The 27866-nt window shown below is 44.7% G+C and overlaps 1 protein-coding gene across 1 annotated transcript; it reads right to left on the bottom strand.

The window, feature by feature from the left end:
• Positions 1-725: 725 nt before the first annotated feature.
• Positions 726-23883, bottom strand: LOC105885739 (C-C motif chemokine 8). Its single transcript, XM_012790983.3, has 4 exons — positions 23876-23883; positions 2607-2755; positions 1730-1847; positions 726-1320 (listed from the first exon to the last, which is right to left on the bottom strand). The coding sequence occupies exons 2-4, from the start codon at positions 2680-2682 to the stop codon at positions 1215-1217; spliced, it is 300 nt and encodes a 99-aa protein (XP_012646437.1). The 5' UTR covers positions 2683-2755; positions 23876-23883; the 3' UTR covers positions 726-1214.
• Between the last annotated feature and the right edge of the window lie 3983 nt (positions 23884-27866).

The raw sequence follows: 27866 nt of genomic DNA, 5'->3' as shown, positions 1-27866 counted from the left end.
ACAGGCATGCGCCACCATGCCCAGCTAATTTTTTCTATATATGTTAGTTGGCCAATTAATTTCTTTCTATTTTTATAGTAGAGACGGGGTCTCGCTCTTGCTCAGGCTGGTTTCGAACTCCTGACCTCGAGCAATCCGCCCGCCTCGGCCTCCCAGAGTGCTAGGATTACAGGTGTGAACCACCACGCCCAGCCCAACAATCTGAGTCTTCATTTCCTTTCCCTCCTGCAGTGGCTCTGAACAACCTCACCCTTTGCTGTCTATCACACACCTGTCCTTCAAGACCAGTCGTGTTGGACACACACCTTCAATGAAAGACCCCGAATAGACCTGAACTAGTCGACACCAAGTTTCCTCTTATGTCCAGGTTCACTCCTGGGGTATTACATTGAGTTTGAGAATTAATGAGATGGGGAAACCTGGGGTTATGGAGAAAAGTTTGAAATCTGTTGCAAGAAATCAGGAGAGAGGCTTTGGGCAAAGCTAGGTATGTGAGAAAGGGGAAGAGAGAGCCCCGTGAATAAGGGCTGGTGATGTTGGGGACCAGAGCCAAAGGGCTGGAACCTCCTGTTTGGGTTCTGCCAAGTTCTCCCTGAGCCTTGGATGGAGGCTAGCCCCACCAAAAGGCATTCCTAGAAGGTGGCTCCATGTGTCCCAGACTGCCACCCACTGCTGCCATTTTCTCCCTCCCAGCTAAATGTTACCCCATGAAAAATAAGACGAAGTGGTTTAAAATTATGTGTATTTTTTCCTTCGAAAATTACATAGTCATATACTGTAACATCGAGTTCAACAACAGCAGTACAGAGCACACATGTGACTTGAAGGAGCACGGATTCCCCGAGAATACAGAGGTGTTTCACCCAGTCGGTCCATGCAAGGACCCCACAGTACTATAGGCAGGTAGGAAGGAGAACAATGACATTTTGCCATGAACTTAATCGAGCTCACAGGAAAAAAAAAATACACACATACACATCACCAGGATTTTGTATCTTACATCCACTAGGATTGATGGCAAATAAAGTCAAGGCATCACTATCTTAAATATCATTAAATATTATTTAAGAAATATTGTGCATTAAATTATTAAACAAAGTGCCTCTGTTTGGAAATTATAATAAAATAATGTCACACTGTATCTGGGGAAGGTTGGGGGAAAATAAATAAGGTTTTCTTCAGGCTCAACCTCTCAGTCCAGGTACGAAGAAGGTTCAAGGTTTCAGAGTTTGGGACTTTTGGTCCAGATGCTTCATGGAATCCTGGACCCACTTCTCCTTGGGGTCAGCACACACCTCCTTGGCCAGTTTGGTCTTGAAGCTGTGGGGAGAGGGGCAAGGTGAGATGGAACACCTTGAGGACCCTGCCCGGGGGTAGCTTGTTATCCCCTAGACTGGATCAGCTCTTGCTCCCTGGGCGCAGGGCCTGGGGCCAGGAGAGGAGGGAGGTCAAGGCTGGCAGCTAGAGGACTCGGGAGGAAGCTCTGCTCTTGCTGTCCAGGTGAAGCCCTCCAGGCTCTGGCTAAAGGTATGGGGACAATCTCACCAAGCACCTGGAAGGGGAGCCTGGAGTGATTACGGACTCCTTTTCATGGGCTCAATTTCTCTTTGGGATAAAGGGGCCCTTTGGGTCAATGGTATATCCTCATCTGACTCATTTGGATATGAGTCCTCTCTCCCTTGTCCCCCAGAACTTTTGAGTGGGGGTGATGCCAGGATCATCCACTCACATCACAGCTTCCCGGGGACACTTGATGTTGGTGACCGTGGTGTAGCTCTCCAGCCTCTGGAAGGGGATTTTCCTACTGACCATATTAAAGCAGCAGGTGATGGGAATGGAAACGGCATCTGAAAGAAATTTTGCAAAGAACACGACAGTTAGGGAACACTGCAAATGCACATTCGCAAGAGGAGGAGGAGAAGGTAGAAGGCCTAGGTATCACCTTCCCCAGTTCACCGCCTCGGTCTGGATCCCAGAGATCAAGCGTTACCTGTGCATCACTTCCCTCTGTTGAATCATGGGGCCCCTCCTTGTTGACTGGGCATGGAAAAATCCCGAGTGACGAGGCTAATACTTGTCTACTAACCCCAAACTTCTGACACTGGGAAAATAAATTCTAAGGCCTTGCTTCCCAGCTGTTTTTCCCCATGCGATTCAGAGCCAACTTATGTCATGTGCTAAGAGTCCCCTGGGGCCTTATCCTCCTGATACTGCTGCTATTCTGGAAGCTACACTGGACCATAACCAAAATGTGAAACTTCAAGCAGTCAGTCCCTTCCTCTCCACCGCTGCCTGCAATGTCCTTCAGATGCACAGCGAGGTGTCCTCCCCTTCCCAGAAGGACGAGAGGGCTGTACTGCGTCTCTGCCCAAAGCTGGGGTCAGGAAGGCTCATGGGGCCTGGCCTCAGTGGCCTGGGCCCTTGGTTCTGGCTCTGGCCCTGACTAGCTGTGACATAATGGCTCTTCATAACCCGTCTCTTGGTCTCGCTTTCTCCACCTGTAAAATGCAGGCGACGCAGCAAGTCCGGGATGGGGATGGCTGGTGCTGGGATGCGGGTACCTGCGGAAGTTACAGCGTTAGCCCTTAGGGAAGGAGCGCCCTTACCTGGCTGAGCGAGGCCCTGGGGGCTAAAGGTGGCTGCTGCCAGCAGCAGGCCCAGGAGCACCGCAGAGACCTTCATGCTGGAGGGCGAGAGGGGAGCTTCAGCCTGAGACTGGGAGGTGTCTGGGTCTGGGTCGGTCTCAGTCCCTCTGCTCCCGTGGTGGCTCTTCCTGCCTTTTATAGGGAGCAGAGAGCCTGGGTGGGGTCACAGTGGAGAAGGATGAAATACGACCCTGGATGTGCTGAGTAAGCACCAGACCCTGGTGTGATTTCCAGACACTGAGAGAAGACAGAGGTGCAATTTCCATCGTTCGCTCAGACTTCTTGGAGTAAAAGCAGAAGGAAATGTGGCCGTGTCCAACAAAGTGTAGGAAGTGACCTCACTGGGCTATTAAGGGCTCTGATTTCTTTGAAATGGAAAATGGAAACAGCGTTTGTAGGAAAGGAAAAAAGGAAGCTGAGGTCATCGTGGAGTGAAGGCCTGCCCCGTGGAGGGGGCCAGGAGGCCAAGATGGCTAAGCCCGCTCCTAAGGCTTTGCCTGTGCTCGCTCCATCACGCTGAGTTCACTGTGGCTCTCAACCAGACAGGCTTCTTTTAACACCAGACAGGCAGCTCCACGGGAACCTTGAAAGGATGATGGAATCCAGGCATCCTCAAGCCTTAACGCCCTGGAATCTTAGTGTCGTGGAGCTTGAGCCGGACGGCACGTGTCTTGTGGTGCAGTGGTTCCCAAACCTCTCATGTAGACACCGAAGTTTCTTTCCAAGTGCAATCGTATGGAGAGAAGCCCACTATTTCATGCAGATCGAGGCGGACCAGGTCTGTTTGCAGAAGGCCTCCCAACTGCCTTTGTTCACATCGGGGACAGGGGGGGCAGGAAGGGAAGGAGCCGGCTTTGCTCACCACTAATCACCTCTACTCCCCTCCCCTCACCCATCCATCATTGCAGGAGCTTTATGGAAGTTCTACCACTTCCAGAATCCCCTGCATTCTTCTTGACATCCTTCGTCCTGCCCCCAGATCTCTGGCTACCACTGATCTCTTTACTGTCTATTTTGTCTTTTTCTGAATGTTGTATATGTCCAACTGGAATCATATAGTACTGCAGCTTTTTTAGACTGGCTTCCCTCACCAAGCAATATGCGTTTAAGGTTCTTCCATGTCTTTTGGTGGGTGGATAGCTCATTTCTTGCTTTCTTTTTTTATTGATTTATTATTTTTTTATTATTGTGAAATACACGTAATATAAAGTCTACCATTGTAATCATTTTTAAGTGTGTATATATAGTTCAGTGGCATTAAGTACATCCCCATTGCTGTGCAACCAATCTCCATAACTTTTTTTCCTTTTGTAAACTGAAACTTTATGCAAATTAAACCCCATTTCCCCTTTCCCCCAGCCCCTGGCAGCCACCCACTACTGTCTATCTCTAGGATTTTGACTACTCTACCTTATGTAAATGATCACACAGCATTTGTCTGCTGTGACTGGCTGATTTCACTTACCATACTATCCTCCTCATGGTTCAACCACGTTGCAGCATGGGTCAGCATTTCCTTTCTTATTAAGGCTGAATAATATTTCATTGTATGTATATACCACATTTTACTTATCTGTTCATTTGTCGATGGACCTTTGAGTAGCTTTCATGATTTAGCTGTTGTAAATAATGCTGTTATGAACATGACTGTACAAATACCTCTTCAAGACGCGCTTTCAATCTTTTGGGTATACACCCAGAAGTGGAATTGCTGTATCATATGGTAATTCTATTTTTTTAATTTTTTGAGGAACTACCATACTGTTTTCCACAGTGGCTATACCATTTTACATTCCCACCATCAGAGCACAAGAGTTCCAATCTCTCCGCATTCTCACCAACACTTGTTATTTTTTTGTCTTTTTGGCAGTTGCCATCCTGATGGATGTGAAATGTATCTCATTGTAGTTTTGATTTTCATTTCTCTAATCATTAGTGACGTTGAACTAATCTATATGTTATTATTTGTATGTCATCTTTGGAGAAATTTCTATTCAAGTCCTTTGCCCATTTTTGAATCGAGTTGATATTTTTTTGTTATTGTGTTGAGTTTTAGTTCTCTATATATTCTGGATATTATACATATTTTCTTAGATTCACTTATCAGATATATTATTTGCAAATATTTTCTCCTATTCTCTGGGTTGCCTTTTTATTCTCTTGACATTGTCTTTTGATGTACAAAGTTTTAACATTCTCATAAAGTCCAATTTGTCTATCTTTTCTTTTGTCATCTGTTTTGATTATTTTATCTTTGTAGTAAATTTTGAAATCAGAAAGAGAGCAGCTTTGTTCTTCTTTTCCCTTTAAGATTATTTGGGTTATTGGGATTCTCTGATATTCTGTATGAATTTTAGGATGGGCTTTTCTATTTCTGCAAAAAATATCATTGGGATTTTGTTAGAGATTTGAATCTGTGGATTATTTTGGATGGTATTGACATCTTAACAATATTAATTCTTTCAATGCATGAACGTGGAATGTGTTTCCATTTAGTTACGTCTTTAATTTCTTTCAGCAATGTTTTATAATGTTCCTTATACAATTCTTTCACCTCCTTGGCTCATGCTGACAATATTGACTCTTCCTACCCATAAACATGGAATATTTCTTCATTTCTTTAGATCTTCTTTAATCTATCATCAAAGTTTTGTAGTGTACCTCATAAATGTTATACATTTTTTTAGATTAATTCCTAAATACTTCAATTTTTGGTGCTCATGTAAGTAGAATTATGTTATCAGTATCAAATTCTAATTGTTCATTGCTAGTAGGAAAGGTATTGAATTTTACATATTATATTAACCTTATATCCTGCAACTTTGCTATAATTGCCTATTAGTTGCAGGATTTTTTGTTGTTGATTCTTTGTGATTTTCTACACAGACAATCATGTCTTCTACAAACAAAAATTGCTTTCATTCTTTCTTTCCAAACTGTACATCTTTTTATTATCTTGTCTCATTGCATTAGCTAGGACTTCCAGGATTATGTTGCATTGAAATGGCAAGAGGAAACATCCTTGCCTTGCTCTCAATCTTAGGTGAAAGACATCTAGTTTCTCACTATGAAGTATGATGTTAGCTGCAGGTCTTTTGTAGATATTCTCTACTAAGTTAAGAAAGTATTCCTCTATTACTAGTTTGCTGAGAGTAAATCATGAATGAGTATTGAATTTTGTCAAATGCTTTTCTTACATCTACTGATATAAGATTTTTTTCTTCTTTAGCTTGTTCGTGTGATGGATCACATTAATCAATTTTTGAATGTTGAACCAGCCTTTCATACTTGGAATGAATTCCATTTGGTTGTGGTGTATACTTCTTTTTATACATTGTTGGATTCTATTCGCTAATATTTTGTTGAGAATTTTTGCATCTATATTCATGAGTTTGGTCTGTAGTTTTCTGTTGGTCTGTAGTTTTCTTTGGCTGTAATATCTTTATGAGGCTTGGGTGTTAAGGTTATGCTCAACTCATGGAATTCATTAGGAAGGGGTCCCTCTGCTTCTATCTTCTAGAACAAATTGTAGAGAATAGATGTCATTTGTTGCTTAAATGTCTTGTAGAATTCACAAGTGAAACCATCTGAGCAGGCCTGATGTTCTCTGTTTTGAAGTTTATTAATTATTTATACAATTTTAAAAATAGATTTATTCAGATTAACTATTTCTCCTTGTGTGAGTTTTAGTAGAGTGTGTCTTTCAAGGAATTGGTTTATTTTTTCTAAGTTATCAAATTGGTGGGCATGGAATTCTTCATAATATTACTTTATTTTCCCTTTAAAGTCCCTGGAATCAGTAGTGATGGCCCCTTTTTCATTTCTTATATTAGTAATGTGTGTCTTATATCTTTTTTCTTTGTTGTCCTAACTAGAAGTTTGTCAACTTTATTGCTCTTTTCTTATTGCTCAAAGAAGTAGCATTGGTTTCTTTGATTTTCTCTGTTTTCTTATTTTCAATTTCATTGATTTCTGCCCTAATTTTTATTTATTTTCTTCTACCTGCTTTAGGTTTATATTGCTCTTCTTTTTCTAGTTTTCTAGGGAAGAAGCTTAGATTATACATTTTAGATCTTTCTTCTTTTTTAATATTTGCATTCAATGTTGTAAATTTCCTTCTAAGTGCTGCTTTTACTGTATCCACCAAATTTGGAAAATTATATTTTTATTTAGTTCACGATATTTTTAAATGTCTCTTGAGTATTCTTCTTTGATTCACATGTTCTTTAGAAATATGTTGTTAAATCTCCAAGTATGTTGAGAACTTCCAGCTATCTTTTCATCATTGATTTCTAGTTTAATTCCTTTGTAGTCTAAAAGCATGCTTTGTATGATTTCTATTCTTTGAAACTTGTTTATGTTCAAGAATGTGGCATATCTTGGTGAATGTTCCAAGTGAGCTTGCGAAAATGCATATTTTGTTTTTATTGGATAAAATATTTTATAAATGTCAAATACATCTAGATGATTGATAGTGCTGTTCAGTTCATCTATATCCTTACAGATTTTCCTACTGGGTCTGTCAATTATGGATAGAAATATGTCAAAATATTCAGCTATAATAGTGGATTTGGTATCTGTCCTTAATTTTGGAGCATTGTCAACCATTAATGACTCAAGTATTTCTTCTGTTCCTTTCTCCTTTATTCTCCTTCTGCTACTTTCATCATGCATACGTTATACCTTTGTAATTATCCCATAGTTCTTGAATATTCTACCCGTTCTACTCTGCATTTTAACTTGTTAAGTTACTATTGACATATCTTCAAGCTCACTGATTCTTTCTTTGGTTGTGTCCATGCTGCTGGTGAGCCCAGCAGCGTTTTTGAGTTCTGGTATTTCCTTTTGACTCTTTTTTTTTTTTTTTTGAGACAGAGTCTCGCTTTCTTGCCTAGGCTAGAGTGAGTGCCATGGCTTGAGCCTAGCTCACAGCAACCTCAAACTCCTGGGCTCAAGCGATCCTCCTGCCTCAGCCTCCCGAGTAGCTGGGACTACAGGCACGAGCCACCATGCCCGGCTGATTTTTATATATTATATATATTAGTTGGCCAATTAATTTCTTTCTATTTTTATGGTAGAGACAGGGTCTCACTCAGGCTGGTTTTGAACTCCTGACCTTGAGCAATCCGCCCGCCTCGGCCTCCCAGAGTGCTAGGATTACAGGCGTGAGCCACCGCGCCCGGCCTCCTTTTGACTCTTTATGAGAATTTCCATCTGGCTGCTTACATTATGCATCTGTTTTTACATGTTTACTTTTTCTATTAGAGTCCTTGCGATGTTAATCATAGTTATTTTAAATTCTCAGTCTCATGATTCCAAAGTCTCGGCCATATCTTAATCTAGTTCTGTTGCCTGCTTTTGCCTTCAGAGTATGGATTCTTTTCTTGCTTTTTTAGCATGCCTTGTAATTTTCTGTTGAAAGCCAGGCATCACATACTGGATAATAGGAACTGAGGTAAATAGGTCTTTAGTGTCAGGGTTTATGTTTATCTGGCTAAGAGTCAGGCTGTGTTTACTGTTTGCTATAGCTGTGGGTGTCTGAGGCATCAGATTCCTCTTGTGTCCTTGTTTTTGTCTCCCCACTGTCTTTGGGTTTCTCTAGAAGCTCCTTGTTAAATAGAATCTGAGCCTTACAGTTCTTTCAGTGGTAATCCTGTTATGATACACCTGTTATGCCTGTTAATGTATATTAATGGCACAGGGGAGGAGCAGCGTTCTATAGTCCTGGGATTAGGTCTCAGTCTTTTAGTGTGTCTTTGGTCTTGTGCTGTACTTTTCAAACACATGTGCATTTCAAACCCCTTTTCAAGAAGGCTAGAGGGGCTGGAGTTGGGTATTTCCTTCCCCACACGGGTTATGTTAACCTGAAAGGAAATAGCTGAGGCAAAACTAATAAAGAGAGTTTATTTGGGCCAAGGTTGGGGACTGCAGCCTGGGACACATTTCCAAGTTGCCCTGGGGAGTGCTCCAGAGAAAAAAGAAAGGCTCCAGTTTTTGAAGGAAAAATAAAGAAACAGTAGCGGTGTGTGTGTGTGGGATGATGCCAGGAATTCTCAGTGGTTTACAGAAATAACATTAGCTAGTGATTGGATACACATTGTTGAACTATAGGGTGTATAGCATTTTATGACTACTTGACACCAGTTAGTCTCGTTCCTGCATAGCGAGCAGTTTCAAGAGGAATCCTTTAGCTCAAGGGGAAATGACTCAACTGCTGTTCTGCTGTTTCATTCCAATGACTTCCAAGTCTTCTTCTTTGGGCCTGATAATTTAAAGGGCTCATATGCCTCAGATAAAACAGCTTCTCCTCTCCTCCTCTTCCTCCTCCTCCTCCTCCTTCCTTTTCTTTTCCCACAGTTAGGCTCTGGTAAAACAGTCTCCCTTATAGACAGTGGGGTGCACAATGCTCTGGGCATTTTTCAAAATGTCTACATCTCTTCTGAGTGTATTTTTTAAGTGGCTACTTCCCCCTGCCCCTTCTGGACGCATGAGGGACTATTTCTCTGATCTTTACTGTAAGAACCTGGTGTAGCTCCTGGAAGTAAAACTCATGCAAATGCAGAGGCCTCCAAGACTGGGCCCCCAGGAATTTTTGGCTCTCAAACAAGTCCACATTCAGGCTCCAGCACTTTGTTGACAATGGTTTAAATTTTCTGAACAGTTCCTGGCTCCATGGGCTTCTGCTCCTGGTAAACTCTGGTTCTCAGTAATTCTCTCTCCAGTTTGGGGGCAACAGTCTGCCCTGTGCCCTCAACTCTGTGACAGATCTAAGAAGAGTTGTTGATTCTCAGTTTGTCCAGTATTTTCCTTTTTCTGAAAGCAGGAGTACTGACTTCCAAGCTCTTTCCATGTCAAAGAGGAAACTAGAAGTCACTGAGCATCTTTTCATATGTTTATTTGCCATTTGTATGTCTCCTTTGGTGAGGTGTCTGTTCAGATTTTTTACCTATTTTTAAACTTCAGTGTTTTTTGTTTGTTTATTAGTTTTACCGCTGACTTTAAGAGTTCTTTGTATATTTTGGCTACAAGTTCTTTATCGGACACATCCATTGCAAATATTTTTTTCCCTATCTGTGGCTTGTTCTTTTACCAGTGTCTTTCACAGAGTAGAAGTTTTTAACTTTAGTAAAGTTCAATTTATCAGTTTTTCTTTCCTGGATCTTGCTTTTTGCATTATGTCTTAAATCTCATCACCAAACCCAAGGCTAAGTACTGCCTTTTCAATGAATATGTCTAGACTTCTCATAAGGCATTAAATATTCTCCAATTATCTTGAACTCTAAAGGCTCCATAGGAGTTCATATATATCAGTGCACTATCACTGATTTAAGCATTTCTCTATATTTGGTAATTACACAGTTTCCCTTTTTTTTTGCAATTATAAACAATACTTAATAAAATCTGATATAACATTATTATTAATGTCTCTATTGAATTCTATAGCAAAAATTTAATAAATCAAAATATGTGGACAGTACTAAGGTTCTTAATCAAATTACCACATTGCTCAAAAATTTGTACCTTCACTGAAATGTTAGTCTATTATTCTTTAAAACATCTGTCAATTGTAAAGAAGAAGACATTTATCTTGTTAAAAGGCAAAAGTAACCTATGGTGATGGAGGTTAGAATAGTGGTTTCTTTGCAAGTATTGGACACTGTGAGGGAGCCAGGAATGTTTTACATTTTGATCAGAGTGGTGGTTAGATGGTTGTCTATATGTGTAAAAATCATGAAATTGTACCCTTAAAATGTCTGCACTTTATGTATAAATTATACTTCAATATAAAGTAAATAAAAGAAAAAAAAACTATTTACATTTTAATTTATTTGCTTTTTAAAAGTATATGTTAATTGCTTTTCCCCCCTGTGATTAGTATGTTCTTGTTCTTAAATCAGGGGGCTTTTAATTTTTTTATTATTCAAAATAGATTTTTAAAAATATTTACCTCATGCAGTTTTCATTTATTACAAATACTGGGTGAACTTCTAATAGTAAAGAATCTGTAGAGTGTGGAACACATAAGAGTCATGTGGATTTCTTCCGGCCAGAAAGGAATTTTAGCTGCTCCAGGCTGGCAGCTCTTTCTTCATTTGGGGGATGGTTCTCTGCCATATGCATTGTGTAGCGCCGAGCTCTGAGCGGGGTCAAGTTTGTGTGTGTTTTTCATTCAGAATAAAGTCATTGTCTGACAACACACTCTCAGGACTTTGTCAGTTTCTCCTCCGTGCTGACTTCATGTGAAAAGTGCATCCACACGCAGACCACAGAAATAATTGTGAAAATAATGGCTTTTGGGAATCAATAAGAGCTAGTCAAAGTGAAGAGAATTAAGTGTGAAGCAACTGGATCTAGTTCTGAGTTAAACAATAACTTGCCCAAAGCGACCATGTGCAAGTGGTCTTCACTTGGAGATGCACTACCCTCATCTATAAAGTGTGGAGTTTGGGCAAATTCAGTGACAGCAGATAGTCTTCAGTCGTGTTTCAGCTTTATGGATTGGTGGTGGATGACCAGAAAGTTTTATTGTGAAAACAAAACAAAGCAGTGAGGCATTGCCTTGGGTGTTTTAATATAATGCTGAGATTGATTAGTGATGTCTGCTATGAGCACAGCAATAGCCATCGGGACTGCCTGCGTGACATAGTTGCTATTCCAGGGTTAAATAATACTTAAGCTCTTCTCTAGCTTGATTCATCTATGACTGTCTGCAAAGGATCAAGTCAGAAGCAGAGAGGCTAGGATGCCAGGAATTGGCAGAGGAATGCTCCCTGCTGCCAGGCCTAAGAGAGGTGGAATAGCATGGTGGTTAAAAGTCTGGATTTGGATCCTTGGGAACACTAGTTAATATCTGTATTAGAGAAGGCACTGATTATTTAACTTCTTTATATTCAAATTTCTTACCTATTCTTTAATTTTCTTGTGTAGAAATGGGGTTTATTATGAACACGAAATTATCTGGCACCAAAAACGTGTTTGGAAGAGCAAGTAGCACACGGTAAGTGGTCACTAAGCTGGCTGTGCTCAGTGGTCACGTAAGGTGGACGGAGTGCCCAGAAAGTAAGTGGACGCAGATGGGTTGTAGGGATGAACCTTGGGGAATGCTTGTGTTGTAGATGAAGAAAGAAAAAATGTCTCCCAGAGACAGGGGACACGTGGGGTCCTGGGATCCTGCCAGAAACCAGAAGAGTAGAATGTTCTGGGAACTCAGAGGGAATGGGAATGAGATCGCAGTGTTGTCAGATGCCAAGGACACCAGGACTCTGGTTCCATAGGGAGTTTGGAGATGTCTGTCAACAAGCCACTTTGATTATGCAATTTCCCTCTCTTGCTTTATTTTTCAACTGAATTTGAGAAATGGCTACATAAAAAGTTAAAATGAAACTTGAGAACAGGCAAGTTCCGCAGCTGTTCTGTGCAGTGGTCTGGCTGTGTTGTTCAGGGAAGTGGTCGTTCCACCTTTTCTCTTTCTTTCCTCCTTGGTGGAGTCCCAGTGAGCAGTTCTCTAAAGCAGATTTGACAACTGTCTCATATAGGACACATATGACAAATGTCCGTGGCTCGGTGGCTAATGGAGCAGAGCTTGAGATCAGAAGCAGCTAGCTGTGATGAAGGGCAGAAAACAGACACCCTACGGGGGACCAGACTTTCTGATTCTCACCTGGTTCTCAAGGAAGGTGACTAGGTGGGAGAGCTTCCTGGGAGCCAGGACTTCTGTTTCATGTGTCAGCTCTGCCCCACGTGTTCTTAATGATCACAATATTACAAGACGTGTTGCCAGAGGCACTTGCATTTGATTTAATTGATTCAACCCTTTCCCTACACAAATGAGAGAAAGAATTACCGAGCCGAAAGGATTTGTCATAGGTTGTACAGGTACTTCGTGACAAGCCAGGACTGGCAAGTGGGCATGTCACAACAAAAGCCGTCGTGCAGTTCCGGTTCCAAGGCAAGCTCTAGGCGGAGAACTGCAGCGAGTTTCCCAGGAGCCTCAGAGACCCTCCGCTGCACTGGTCTCCAGACCTGCCGTGACATCAGGGTGCCCTGGGCACTTGCTAACAACATGGAAGGGAGGCCTTCACCCACCCCAAAATACAGAGTCAGAATCTTTAGGGATGATGCCTCAAACTCTCTGTTTTTGAAGTGCTCCAGGTGACCAGGTGATTTTTAACCAAGGCCATTTGGGGAGCCGTTAATCTAGTTCAAATGCATCACTTACATATATAAACTGAGGCACAGGGTAGCAAGAGGGTTGCCCCAAAGTCACTTTGACAATTGAGGTAAGAACCAAAACCGGAACTCAAAGATGGGGTCGCCATGCCCATTTATGCACTGGGTCTCCTTGTGCGGTCCCTGGTACCTGGTAGAGTCTTCACTCTAATGGGGGCTCCAGGACCCTCAATTTTGTCTCCATAAGTTCATGCAGCAGGGATGAGAAATCCTGGCCTCAGCTGGGATACAGATGATTTCAAGGGGGATGATCTGATGTGCCTTAACAAATGGAGCATGAGCAGATTCTATTTGAACTTGGAAACAGTCAAGGAACCTTCAAGTCCTTGCAGCACCGGTCCCCACTCAGTGTCTAATATTTGCTCAGCACAGGGGACCTTCTGAGACCCAGTTAACTATCTGTTGGTGTATATACTTGTCCTTTATAACTCCATGAAACCAACTAGAATTTTAGGATAAACTCTTCAACGATGCTTGGAAATAGGGCTGGGTGTGAGGAGGAGAGGTAGGCAGGGCTATTTTATTACGAGAACTAAGTTATCATGATGCCAGTGTGCTGTCCAGTTGCTCCTGGGGCTCTGGGAGTGTCACTGCATGTACATGGAAGTGTCCTGGCCTGCCCCGCTGGTTGTTTGGGGGATATTTCATGATCCTGGGCTCCTGGCTGGCTTGGTAGTGGGGGTTCTAGGCTCTGTCTCACTCCCCTCTTTCCCTGTTGGCGGCCGTGGTGTTGTGATCCAAGAGTCATGGATTCAAGAACTAGGGTGACATGGAGTTTGTCTGCTGAATCTCCTCATTTCCTACATGCACACATTATTGTCTCAATGTTATTGATGGAGCAGCTGAAAGAGAAAGAGAGAAAGAGAGAGAGAGAGAGAGAGAGAACACGCAGAGAATTGATCTGCCCCAGGTGTCATGAAGCAGAGCGCCCAGGTCTCTGGCTGTTCAGAGCAGGCTCTTCCCAGTGCCCCTGGCTGGTTTCAAGTGTAATGCATGGAACAGTGTGGGAGGGCATGGCACAGCATAACGTGGGCTGCCTCTTATCCCAATTCTAGTAGTTTCCTCACCAGCTGCAGAGGAGGGGGTTCTGCTCTGCTGTCTCCTCACTTGGGCTGTTGGAGTCATTGTCATTGCAACATTCCTGGTAACTGTGGCAGGTGAAAGAAAGAGACTCTTCTCCTTGCTCTTAAACGCCTCTGCCTGGAATGACACATGTCACTTCTGCTTACCCTTTTTTTTTTTTAAATCAAAGTGGATCATGTGGCTTGTCTGTTTTCAAGATGACATGAAAGTACAGCCCTGCCATGTGCACAGAAGAATAAGAACTGGAAACATCAGTGGATAGTTCTAATCACCACCACATGTTTACATTTTCCGTATCAGTTTAGCAACTGTGAAGTGTCATAAGAGGTGACCGGACTGTGTAACGTTACTAGACTAAACAATTTCTAATGCTTCCCATTCAAATAGTGCATTCATTTAAAAAATATTTTTAAATTTTAACTTGGGGCAGAGTGGTGGATCCAGATGGCTTCATAATATTTAGTGAACTCCATAGCATTCTAAAGAAAACATGCAAAGAAACCCACAAGTGACTTTTGTCTAAATGTCAGAGAAGAGTGTGATGATCGTCACCTCAGGTAACCCACATCAACTCAGAAAAGTGGGAAATTATTATAAAGCCCTCAGTGGCCACAGGTGTTAGTTGGTACTTAGGGCGTTATTTTTACTTCGTTATTTATTAAGATCAGAATTAAGCTTATAAAGGCTCATAAGCCTCTAGCTTAGTATCTGGTAAGCATCGCAAAGAGGTCATTGGGCAATTAAATGTTCCACGTCACAGACAAAATAGTTTGTTTATATTGCTGTTTTTTAAAACAAATTGAGACCCGGTAGTCTATTTGATGATTTACTCTGTATTATGCTCCATAACAGTCTCAGCTAAACAGGATGTATTACCTTTGTGTCAAAATTAACAGTTCATTTTTATTCTACATTTTTAAAGATAAGAAAGTATAATATTAAGGCAATTGCAGAGGCTTTAGGCCAGTGTAACAAACACTAACTGTGTTTTGTATTACATGAACTAGTTACAAATGCAAGACATTTCTTTCAAGGCACCAGCGACATTGGCGTTAGTGATGGACGGCCACAGGGTGGCGCCATCTCCCCAGGGCTCCCCACGTTCACCTGCAGCCTCCCTGTCGAAGTCCTTCCCACCAGAGAGATGTTGGAAAAGAAATCGTTATTGCAATTTCCAGTTCCCAAGTAACTCCGCTGTAGCTTTGTGGGTTTTGATTTAATTATTTTTCTCATTCCAGTCTCTGAGATTGCTCTAATCATCCTTTTTTTTTTTTTCTTACTGACCAGTGGCTGCTGCAATCTGTGGGAATACTGTGTGCTTCTTTGAGCATCTGCCCCCAAAAGTCAGGAGGTTTCTATTGCATTGGTGGAGGGTACTATATACTTCCATCACTTATCTGAAGCATTTTGAGGATTTGCTATATTTCTCAGAACGTCTTCTGAGATGTTTCTGAGCCCCTAACTCTGGCATTTTCCCCGACAGAGGATAAGACACCTGAAGACTTTTAAATGATTGCATGTGCTTTGTAGAAACCATAAAATATATTTTTGCCTAACGAAAAGGACAAAATTTATCTGCATTTAGGGTGACCAACTTATGCTGATTTGGCCTGGATTTTCTTTTAGTACTGAAAGTCAGTGTTCCAGGAAACCTGTTAGTTCTGGGCCAATCGGGACAGTTGGTCACTCTCTGTGTGTGTTTTACACACTAAGGTTGAACCTGGCTTCTATATTTGCGTATTTTCTCCCTTTCTTCTCTCTCCATCTCACTCTGTGTGCGTATGTGTATGTATACATATATGTATGTACACAGATGTGTGTGTATAAGATATATAAGAATACACACATATATACATATCTATAAATACACATACATATGGAAATAATGCACATATGATTATAATTACAGCTCTTTTCACTTAACATGGGTGATGCACTCTTCCAAGTCATTAAATATTCTTCAATTGCTTGAATTTTAATAGCCTCATACTATTTCATTATATAAATACACAATAATTAAAGCATCTCGTTACAGTTGGGCATATGTTATAGTATTTATGTTTTCATTTTAAAAATAATTTTGATCAACATTATGATGAAAAATCCCAGTTTAAAAATCTTCCTTCACACCTTTATTTCTGTAGCTGTGGAATTTAATACATCACAATATATGAAATGTGAAGCTTTAACATGTATCACCAAATCGCTTCCTGGAAAGTTTTTACGCTGGACAGCATCTATTATTTGTGGTAGGCAGAATAATGGATCTCTAAAAGTTTAACTCCTTAATCCCTGTAACCTGTGAATCTGTTACCTGCCATGACAAAAGGGTCCTTATGGGTGTGATTAATGGTACAGACCTTGACATAGGAAGATTATCCCAGGCTACCCAGGTGAGCCCAGCCTAACAACATGAGTTCTTTTTTTTTTTTTTTTTTTTTTTTTTTTGAGACAGAGTCTCGCTTTCTTGCCTAGGCTAGAGTAAGTGCTGTGGCGTCAGCCTAGCTCACAGCAACCTCAAACTCCTGGGCTCAAGCCATCCTCCTGCCTCAGCCTCCCAAGTAGCTGGGACTACAGGCACAAGCCATCATGCCCGGCTGATTTATATATATATATATATATATATATATATATATATTAGTTGGCCAATTAATTTCTTTCTATTTTTATGGTAGAGACGGGGTCTCGCTCAGGCTGGTTTTGAACTCCTGACCTTGAGCAATCCGCCCGCCTCGGCCTCCCAGAGTGCTAGGATTACAGGCGTGAGCCACCGCGCCCGGCCAACATGAGTTCTTAAAAGCAGAGACTTCTGCTGCTGCATCAGAGAGAGGAGATGGAAGAAGAGACTCAAAGTGTGAACGGGACTTGACCCACGGTTTCTGGCTTTGAAGATACAGAACGGAGCTATGAGCCCTGGAACACAGAGGCTTCTAGAAGCTGGGAAAGGCCCTTGACTGACAGCCATTAAGAAAATGGGTATCCCAGTCCAATAACCCAAAGGGAATGAATTCTGCCAAGACTCTGAGTGATAAAAAAAAAAAATAGGTCCTTCCCTAGAACCTCTAGGAAGGAACATAGTCTTGACAAGGCTTTGGTTTTGGTCTGAAACTCATGTTTGACTTCTAATCTTCAGAAGTGTAAGACAAATGTATGTTGTTTAAATTTGTGGGAGTTTGTTACAACAGTAATAGAAAATGAATATGTTATTATTTTTATATTTATGAAACTTTGTTAATAAAAATATTATTTTGTGTATAGGAAAAACTAACCTATGGTGGTAGACTTGAGACTAGATGTTCCGTTTTGAGGTTATTGACTGGCAGTGGGCATGAGGGAGGCTTTTGGGGTTTGGAAATCTACAAATGATCTGGGTAGTAGTTCCTGGGGTGTACGTATGTAAAATTGATTCAACTTCATTGACCTTTATTGTAGGAAAGAATCATCTCAATTAAAAAGTAAGTACAAAAAGAAAAACATTTCCAGGATCAGTTTGTTTAAATTTTTATTTATTGGTTGGTATTTTTATGTACACTTTCAATGGTTTAGGCTTTTATCTTGTGAATTCTCTGACAGTCTCCTTGGCTTAGGAGTTCAGTTATTTTTCAGTTACCTTTTATTTATAAAAATCTTTAGAACTTCCACCTCTTGTACATTCCATTTAAAAATAAAAACACTATGTCACCTCTTAACAACAGAGAAGTGACAGAACTTGAAATATATCCCTGACCTCAGGATTTCCTCTCGCAAGAGGGAACTTAAACCCTTAAAAAAAAAAAAAAGAAAAATGTTTGGGGACTGTCCCCTGCCAATTGCATCACATAACCCTGATGCACAGAGTCAAGTTTTATTTAGAAATTAAGTTTGCATAAACCCCCAGCCCACATGCAAGGCCAGTGTCCTGCAGAATAAGCTCAGGAAGTTTTTAGCCTCTAGCGATGGGGCTTGAAGCAAAGGTGCATCCGAAGGCAAGAGCTAGAAATCCTAAAGTCATTTATGTGGAAGCAAAGTGGGTTAGCAGCAATGCAGGGGATTGTTATCAAGCATCAGGCACAAGCTCAGCCTCCCTGCTAAGTAGCCATCTGTCCTAACTCGATACCATTCGATCCATTGCTTTGTGTATAAAACGTGGGGATGTGAAAGACCAAGGATGGCAAACAGGTTTCACTGTGAGTATCAGCCCCAGAGGTTTACTGGGAAATACAGTGAGGCCTTATATGAGCTATGAGAAATAGGGACCTGCTTCTTTATTGATATCCTCCATGGCCACAGGGTTAGGGATGAGCCCAGCTCTGGGACATGCGGGCCATTTCTGGGCCAGTAGATACCTATGCTCCTTTCTAGTTTATTCTCCCAGGATTGATTATTATCTTGAAACAGGTCTATTCTGAGACCTGGATGTTTAAGGCAAAGAGTTCTAGGCTGGTTGGCTCTAGGACAGGCAAGATGGTGGTTAAGATGATGGAGTTTGGAGCTGGATTGCCAGGATGTGGATGTTCAGGATGCTTTCAATGCTTATTGCAGCTCCCTGCCCCTCAGTTTCCCTAGCAGGAAAATGGGTGTGAGTTAAACTAGTTGACACAGGAAAAGGTCATTGAAGAATGAGTTGATAGCATATGGTAAGAAGTTAATAAGTTGACTGTTACGGATATTGACAATGAGGAGAATGTAGTGATCAGAGGATGCTGGGCAGAGACCCAGGATGTGGACTACCAGACAGAAGGACTCCCTTAGTTATCTTCATGCTTCAGACGAAGATGTGGTAGAAGTGGACCTTCAAGAAAGTCTGTGCTATAGATGAGGAAATAAAAACTGTGGCCTGGAAACAGGGAAGCATGAGGTCTGAGGATCTGCACATGACCCAGAGGTGCAGAACATTCTGGGCCCCAGAAGGAATGGCAGAAAGAGTCTAGGTACGACAGACACCAAGAGGCACCATGCCCAAGTTCTGCAGGGAAATCAAAGATTGCAGTCAGAAAGTCCCTTTGATTTTGCAATTTCCCTTCCTTTGGTTTTGCTTTTAATCTGGATTTGAGAAACCTTACTGTTGAAAGCTGAAATGAAACTTTAGGCTGCCCAGCTTCTGCAGATGTTTGGTCCCCGCAGCCTGGGTGCATGCCCCAGAGAGGCGGCCACTCTGCTCTCTGTCTCTCCTCATTGGTGGCTTCCTGGTGAGCACTTACCTAAAGCAGACATAACAATTTTGCTTAGGGGGTGGTGAATGGTGAGACCAGGATCTAGACACTGAGTTGGTAGTGGACAGGTATAAATTATCGCTGGAAAAGAAATGAGTTTCCTGCAATGGAAGCTGTTCTGGGTTTTAAGTGATCCTCAGGGAATGTACCAGGGTCAGGTAGAAGAATGTCCTGGGAGTCACAGGTTCTGGCCACATTCTTCAGCTTTGGCTCACATCTACTTCAGAGATCACAAAATCACAGAGATAGCGGAGACATTAGAAGGAGAGATGAAAGCTTCTGCAGCGGGCCACGCAGCTGGTCTATGGTGAGAGAGCGGAAGCCAACATGGGACTTGGACAGGTCATTCACTGCAGAGGCTCAGGACAGGGGGGGCAGAGCCCAAACTTGATGAGGTTTCCCACAACCCAATGCCCTGACTCAGAATCTTTGAATGAGGCCAGGAAATCTGTGTTTACAGAAGCAGCCCTAGGGATTTTGACTCACAGCCAATTTGGAAACGATCGGTCTGGTGCAAAAGCTAAGCTGAGTCCCGCAGAAGGAAAATGGTTTGCACAGGCTCACCCGACAGCGGAGTGTGGAGGCACAGCCTAAGGGGAAGAGTTGAGGCTGCAGACTCAACAATGTGCAACGCTTTCGTGTTTGGCCTGCGGGCTCTGCTCGGAGCTCTGTCAGGGGCCCCCGCATCTCCAGTGCTTGAGTTCACAGACAGGTTCATGCTACAGGAGTTGGAGGACCAACAGGCTGAAGACTTCTTTGACATAAAGAGATATGGGAGACGGGTGGATCGCTCAAGGTCAGGAGTTCGAAACCAGCCTGAGCAAGAGCGAGACCCCGTCTCTACTAAAAATAGAAAGAAATTAATCTGCCAACTAAAGATATATAGGAAAAAAGAAAAACGAGCCAGGCATGGTGGCGCATGCCTGTAGTCCCAGCTACTCGGGAGGCTGAGGCAGAAGGATCTCCTAAGCCCAAGAGTTTGAAGTTGCTGTGAGCCAGGCTGATGCCACAGCACTGTAGCCCGAGCAACAGAGTGAGACTCTGTCTCAAAAAAAAAAAAGATACAGCATTCACCATTCCCCACCTTCTGCCCAAGCCTGCCTCGTGCCAGAGGGTCTTCCCAGCATTAGTGCCTACGGTGACATCTCAGCCATTTTTGTTCCAACTCGTTGTGTGCTTCCACACTTGGGTGGCGTTTAGGGCTCACTCCTGATTGGTGTTTGGAGGCGAGATCTTGGTGGCGGGAGAAGAGATGCACAGGACTACTGGATCTGGCATGAGGATGGATGACGTTGTCTGGTTGCTAATTGCTCCCGGGGCTTTCGGTGCATTTGGGCAGGGAGCTCTGATAAAAAAAAAAAAATCTGTGTCTAGGCAGGCAGCACCTGAGCAAGGAGGGGGTCCCTTGTAACCCAGGTTTCTGGCTGGTTTGAAAGGCAGATTTGAAAGACTTTCCCTTCCAACTCTTTCCTGGCCAGTGCACAGAATGATAAATGCATCAAGATAAATGACTCCTGGAGGGGGGAAGCGTGAGATCATCTGCTGGATTCTGTCATTTCCTGCCTGTAAACCAGAACTATCTTCCTTTAATGGAGAGTTTCCCTCTGAGGCCCGGGAGGAGAACCGGATATGCTCAATGCCCAGGGAGTCGGTGCCACTTACGGAATCAGCACCAGTGTCTCCTGCTTCCCAGGTGGAAGGTTTCCAGTGCCCCATGCTTCTGTGCATTGCTGTCTGCAGAGGCCACCTCTCTCCCCAAGCCTGGCAGGCATGGGCTCTGCTAGTTGGTCTTTACTCTTGGTGAAGAGGCTGGTTTCCCTTTTTGGAAAGAGGAGCTGGCCACGGTCATGTTCTGCAGTGGAATCTTAGTAAGCATCCAGGATTTTTAAATGCGTGCATTTAAATTCTTTTTAAATGCATGCATTTAAATTCTTTTTAAATGCATGTTCCCAGACCTCGGTAGCTGGGGCTTAGAGGGATAGTGAGAGAGAGAAGGAAACTCAGAGCTCAGGGTGGGGCTGCTCCTAAATGCCACCTCAGGGTATTCCGAGAGCAGGTTCTAGGCCCTGGGTTCCTGGCCATCCCACTTTATCCTCTTAACCAAAGGTCTTCAGTAAGTCTAAGCTCACCTGGTTCTTCCTACGAGCTGCCATCTCTCCTCCCCCCTTGCCATCCCTTCCTGCCTGGATCCTTGCGGAGACCGGCTCTAGGGTCCTTCCTGCCACTTCCCATCCTGACTCAGCCACCAGATGTCTTTTCTTCAAACACAGCTCTGCTCAGAATGCCTCCCTGCCCTGCTAGCCCAAACAGCTTCACTGTTTCCCAGAGACCTTCAGAATGGAACCCAAACTGTTCATCTTGACGTTAAAGAGCCTCCAAACCATGGCTCCAAGCTTGCATTCTAAAATTTCTAAACATTTCTCCTATTCCCGAAGCAAATTCCAGCCAGACAAGATTTCTGCCTCTTGTTCACTCTTCTCCTGTCCACCCTACACCAGCTCAGTCAAACCCTCACTCCAATGTCTCTTCAGCCTTTAAGATAGGTCTTGCCTATGCCTATTCCTCCCTGGGAAGTACAACCTGTCCACTAGGTCCATTGCCACCTGCTTCTCCTCTGAGGTCTGGATTCATAGACAATCGGTGTTCCTCTAGGTTGAGGATAGATCGGACAGGAATGACCAGAGGCAGGGAGAACGTGCTACAGACTGTTGCATTGGACTGGGCAGGAGGCGTCCCCTGGTAGGAGTTGGGGAGTGGGCAGGAGAGGAGAGGGGGTGGTGGGCAGGAGAGGCTCTGAGCTGATGCTGGATAAGAGACTGAAGTCCTTGGGTCCCAGGAGGCTGGTGTTAGGCACTGGCACCACAGTGCCAGAGAGATCCTGTCTGTCTTGAATCTACATGGAGACCAGCCAAGTCCAAAGACCGTCACTAGAATCATGGCCTTTACTCTTCCTAAAACCATGCTCCCACCCCAAGCCTCCCCTTTCCAGCTTCATCTTGCCCAAAAAGAAAGTATACCACTGGATTTCATAAGCAAAATGTAGGCCATATCATAATCAGACCATATCATAATCAGGAATGGTTCTGTTCCCATAGCTGATGTCCTGGATAGAGCCCAGAGGCTGGCTTTGGTGGCCTTGACTCCTAGTTCCCTCTTGTTCAAGTGTGGTCCTTCTTGAAACATGTTTCCCATTTCTAAAGCGCAGGGTTTGCAGTGACATTCTGAGGACCGTCATTGCTCTGACTGTCCTGGAGGTGGTCTGCACTGCTCTAGGAGGGAGTAGCCTTCCTGGCTGAGCAAGCCCTGGGGAGCTCACCACGCCACCCCGAGCAGCAGACACAGCTGCCCTGCAGACGGACCCCTTCACGCTGGAGGGCAAGAGTCAGAGGCTTCTGGGTTTTTCTCTCCTCCTCTGGTTGCTTTGCCTGATTTTTACACACTCAGGATCTGTTATTTTATAGGAGGTGAAGCATTAGGGAGGTGAGAGGGAATTCCTTGGCAGGGTCTTGATCAGGGAATGATGAACTGAGACCAGAAATCTGCAGAGTAGGCTCTGGGCCCTGGAGAGGTTTCCAGGGAGTGAAAGGGAGAAGGCGTGGGCTGGGACTGGGCACAATTTCCATTCATCGCTGAGGCTGCTGGGGGTGGGTAGGGCAGGGAGGGGCAGTTGTGCCCAGTCTAAGAACAGAAAATGCTCTGAGTCGGAACCTTTCAGGGCTCCACTTCCTCTGCACTGAAATGCCTTCTGAAGAAAAGGGAAGAAGAAAGGAAATTGGGTCACCGGGGAGATGATGAGTGGAACTAAAATTTCTCCTGTCCCCGCCCCTGGCAGCATCCTCATCATGGGCTCAAACTGTGGCTGGGGTTCCAACCAGAGGCTGGAGAAACCTCTACATTTCTAAACCGTGCTAGCTTTCTTATGACCCAGTGTGGTATTAAATCAGAACTTTGGCTGAACGAAGGACTCCAGGAATCCTGTAGTGGTTTTTTTTTGTTTGTTTCTGTTTTGAACCAGAGTCTCACTCTGTCACCCTGGCTGGAGTGCAGCAGCGTCAGCCTAGCTCACAGCAACCTCAAACTTCTGGGCTCAAGTGATCCTCCTGCCTCAGCCTCCCGAGTAGCTGGGATCACAGGCACCCCCTACCATGCCTGGTTAATTTTTTCTATTTTCAGTAGAAGCAGGCTCTCACTCTTGCTCAGGCTGGTCTCCAACTCCTGAGCTCAGGTGATCCTCCCTCCTCGGCCTCCCACAGTGCTAGGATTATAGGCTTGAGCCACCGCGCCTGGCCAGGAATCCTGCAGTTGTAACACGCTTGGATCTGAGCGTCAGAGGATGTCAGAGCTGGGCAGCACTCGAAGACCTAGGAGCGCTGTGGTTTTCAGACCTTGGTTTAGCTGTCAAAGTCTTTCCCCAAGTGAAATCATAGGGGGATTCCCAGTAGATCGCCAGGGCGAGTGCAACGGGCTGCGCAGTGCAGAGCGGGAGGCGCCCACCCCTCACACCCAGCTCCAGGGAGCAGCACAGGGTGAGAAGGGCTGATCCCGTGAAGGCCTCTCCCTGCCTAGCGCACATCAAGGCAAGGTGTCTGATGCAATATGGATAGACCAGGTGCGAACACATCCAAGCATAGCCTCGACTTACTCCAGTGGATGGTCAGTGCAGGGTTGGGAAACTTTGCATCATGCATCGGCCTGGAAGCATTTCAGGGACATTTGTCCAGCTACCCATGTACTCTGTGCGCATCTCTGCTTCTGAATTTGCCCATGCTCAGCGTCATCACTAACTCCTCGGATGCTTGTCTTTTCTTCCCCACTGTTCCAAATGGACTCCCACCCCCCCCTCCTCTCTGCAGCTCCCCAGAGTTCAGATTTCATCCTAGATAATGGCCCTTCTGCCACCTGAGTTGTACATTTCATTCAGTTGACAGTGAACCTGCCAGGCCAGGCCTGGACCAGTGACTTCACTGAAACCCTTTGAATGGCATAAGGGCATGGAAGAAGGCACAGGGGTCTTGCCCAGGGGGGACTGGCCACCTCTATTAGATGTCAGATCAAAAATAGGTCAAGAGCTATGACCTTCAACTGAACTTTACCTCAAGGTAAAGCCTTAGGGTGTCCCTGTCCTGAGACCAGGCAAGATGTCCACTTGTGCCTACTAGACAGACATGCTGTGCTTATCAATCACAGAGTGTGGAAAGGACAAAGAATAGGAAGCTTGGTGCCTTGGTTTCCCCTTCTGAAAACAGTGTGACTACAGTGTCTTAAGGATTAAATGAATTGACAAATGCAAAGTGCCTTGGTCAGTGACTGGCACATTGCAAGCTCTCAACAAACTCAACAGTCATTCATTCCTTTGAGGAATCTTGGAAGAAGTATGACCAAGGAATGCCGGGAAGGGGCTCAAAGTGTGAGGGAATGGAATTTTTACAATTTCCTCACACACTGACTCATGCTTCCAAATTGACACATGTTACAGTAGGCATGGTTCTCCAAAGAATGTTCTGTGTTATGGAAAAAAAAAAAAAAAAAAAAAAAACGACGAGGAATGCCAGAGAGAGGGAAGAGGTCCAGGTATCTTGCTGAGGCTCAGATGTTTGGAGTGCTCTGGGCCTCAGAGAAATGGGGCTCATGTGTTGCAGGGACAGAACCCTCCGAGTGATGCCAGTGTCTTCACTGGGCAGCTGTTCAGGAACCCCATGCACTCGGTCTGTTATTTTCATTTTGCAGATTCCCTGCCCAGACGTCAGCTTGGCACTACTTTCGGAACTTCAGCCTGGAACGTCAGGCTAGCATTTCAGACCTTCCGGGTTAGGCTGTCTGGCTCCCTGGCTTCTTTCTGTGTTTCTCTTGCTCGGTGACTTCCTAGAAGCAACTTGTCTACAGTGGATTCAATTCACATTCTCAGTGGCTGGAGAGTGAGAAGCCTGTGGTCAGAAATCGCTCTGGTGGGGGCCGGAAATGAGTCCCCTCTTTTGGAAACAGGTCTCCTGTCTTTCTACCTGGTCCCTGGGAATCTAGAATCATCGGGTGGGAGCCAGCCTGACACTGGGACTTCCAGCTCTGTGCTATAGCCCCATCTCAGATTTCCTCCGAGACCACACAATTAGCGAAAGAATTGAATCAGACCCGAGAGCTCACTGTATTCCACCCTGTCCTTTCTCAGATAGAAAAACAGAGGTCCGAGGATTGGAACCTAACCCTTAAATCCATGCAGGATATTAGAGGCTTGTGTGTCTTAGTGCCTGGGTCCCCTGACATACCCTGTGAGTCTCCTACTCTAGCGTCTAGCTCTCTCATGCCTGGGCCTCAGCTCTCCTTCCCACAAAGCAAAACCAGCTGGGATTTGCCCCCAGCCTTTCACAAAGTTGCTTGGAAATCCTTGGAAGAAGCATTCTACAAAGTCATTTTCATAGGGAGCTTCGCAGTGCACTGGCGTGCAGTAGATGATAACTCAGTAAATCATGACAGCTGCCTTCGTCGAATTCCTTCCCCATGCCAGGGACTGCAGAGTTTGTGTGTGTTATCTAACTTAATCCTCCCGACCTACCGGTGCAGAAAGGACCTTTTTGGTGTTCATTATAAAGATAAAAGAACTGAGGCGTAGAGAAGCCAAGTGCCTCACTTACAAAGCCTGTGAACACGCACGCACCCACGTGCCTTTGTTTACAGAGCTCGCTGCCTATTATTTCACCTAATCCTCTGATGACAGGTGTCTTTATCCCTGCTCTACCCATGAGATTAAGTGATCTGGGGACAAACCAGAGCTGGAGAAAGTCCAGGAGGTACTATATGATCACAGCCGCCTGGGGCCTCATTCCCGCCCTGATACATTGAACTAGAATCTTTGGTGAGGTTAATAATCTAGACTCTGTGCTTTTAGACATGCCCCTGGTGATTTTAATATGCAGCCCATTAGAAGCCATCTATCTAGTTCGAGAATTCATTTTATGGTTGGGTAAACGAAAGCCCAGGGAGAAGACGTTGAGTTTCCCACAGTTATCTTACAAGTTAGCAGGGACAAAGGAAAAGGAAAGGAAAGCTCTGGAGGGTCTTGCGTGGGGCCCACACGCTGACTCAGACATGCCGCTTGTCCCTTCATCTCCTCCCTGATCTGTCAAAACGAATTAACCCAATTTTGCTGGTAAACGGACAGTCACAGCAGGCAACAGGCTCCTCTTGGGAAGCCCATGAAGACCAGGGCTGCGTCCCTCCGGGATGCGGGCATGAGTCAATCCGGAAGGGAGGTCACCTCGTGCAGCAGAGGGGTGGGCGGGGGCAAAGGGACTCTAGGTCGAGTGTCTGAGCGGGCGGTGAAGAGCACCCTTTATGGCCTCAAGGTCAGCGGCAGCAGCTGTGTGTGGGGCTGGGGCTGGGGTGGGGTTTAGTTCACCCCATTAACCTTCCCCTTGCATGCTTTCCAGAAGAAACAAGGCTCAACACATTCCTGGGTGGATTTCCAAAGCACATTCCATAAACACGTGGATCCGGAGCGTGCAAAGGGTGGGTCCCCTAGTGGAGCCCGTGGTGGAGAGCTGTCCCCGTCTTCCCCTCCCAGGGTCACAGTGCTTCGTCCCCAGCTGCTGGGCGTGTTGGCAGCCAGCAGCCCTCAGCTGAGTTTCCTCTTGGGACCCAGCCCCGGCTGAAGACAGTCGCCTTGCCCAGAGTGCTGTCCTGTTGCAGGAACAGCCTGCAGCCACGCAGGATGGGATGGGATAGGAGAGCCTGGTCCCTTGCCCTCACTCGGGTTGTCGCAGTTCTAAAGCTCCCCGTGGGATTGCTGGGGAGGTGGGCTGCGACTGCACCACAATGCAAATTCTCCCTCTGCTCAGTCCTGCTGCCCGCTCTCTCAGGACACACTGCGTGACCATTTTCGTCTAAGAGTCTGCTTCCCAGAGAAGCCAGCTGGTGACATCCCTGGCTCCTGGCTGGGGCCCGTGTGCCATCAGAAGCTTAAACACCTGCAGCGCTTTGCACCTGCGGTGACACACCCCAGAGGTGGTGATGCTGTTCCCAGTTGGAGGTGAATTGGGTTCAGGATTCCTTGAAAGAGAAGAGTGAAAGCTCAGCATAGAGATGCCAGCAAATTCTATTTGGTTTCTCGAAAAAAGAGGGCACCTCTCCCCTCTGCACCCACTTCTTAATTCCCCTGCCAAGACCTGGCACCTGAGGGTCTGCAGATCCCAGTGAGTGATTCTGTGGCCTCCCATGGCTGGTGCATGCCTCCACGACATGCTGGGATTTGGAGGTACATCCCCGATGGGTGCTTAGGGCTGAAGTCTGCCAGGCTGTAGGAAAGGCAGAGAGGCTTTCTGTACCTGTAAGGAGGGCCATGGATTGCTCTGAGTGGAAACTGTTCTATGGAGCCTCCAGCAGCTCTCTGATGGCTCCTGGTTTCCCTGGCTTCCACCTGAGGCTCTCGCAGAGAAGCCTTCCAGAAATAGAGTGGGTGCACCAGTGACCTCAGCCCTGTCTGACTTGGGACTGTGACTATAAACCCTCTGCCAATCTTTCCGGCCCCAATAAGTAAAGCTAGTGATGTTTTCCAAGAGAATGCTCTCAGAGTAAAGCTCATTGGATTATTGGTCAGATACTTTGAAAGATATTATTAATATTATCCCTTCTCTGGATGGGTAGATCAGAGCTCTTCCTAGAGCCCAGTGACATTCACATCGCTTTGTGCCACAGCCACCACATGGAGGGGCACAAGGGGACTTCA

The sequence above is a fragment of the Microcebus murinus genome, chromosome 18 (assembly GCF_040939455.1).
Source record: "Microcebus murinus isolate Inina chromosome 18, M.murinus_Inina_mat1.0, whole genome shotgun sequence".
Classification (NCBI taxonomy): domain Eukaryota; kingdom Metazoa; phylum Chordata; class Mammalia; order Primates; family Cheirogaleidae; genus Microcebus; species Microcebus murinus.
This window is presented reverse-complemented; position numbering and strand designations above follow the sequence as displayed.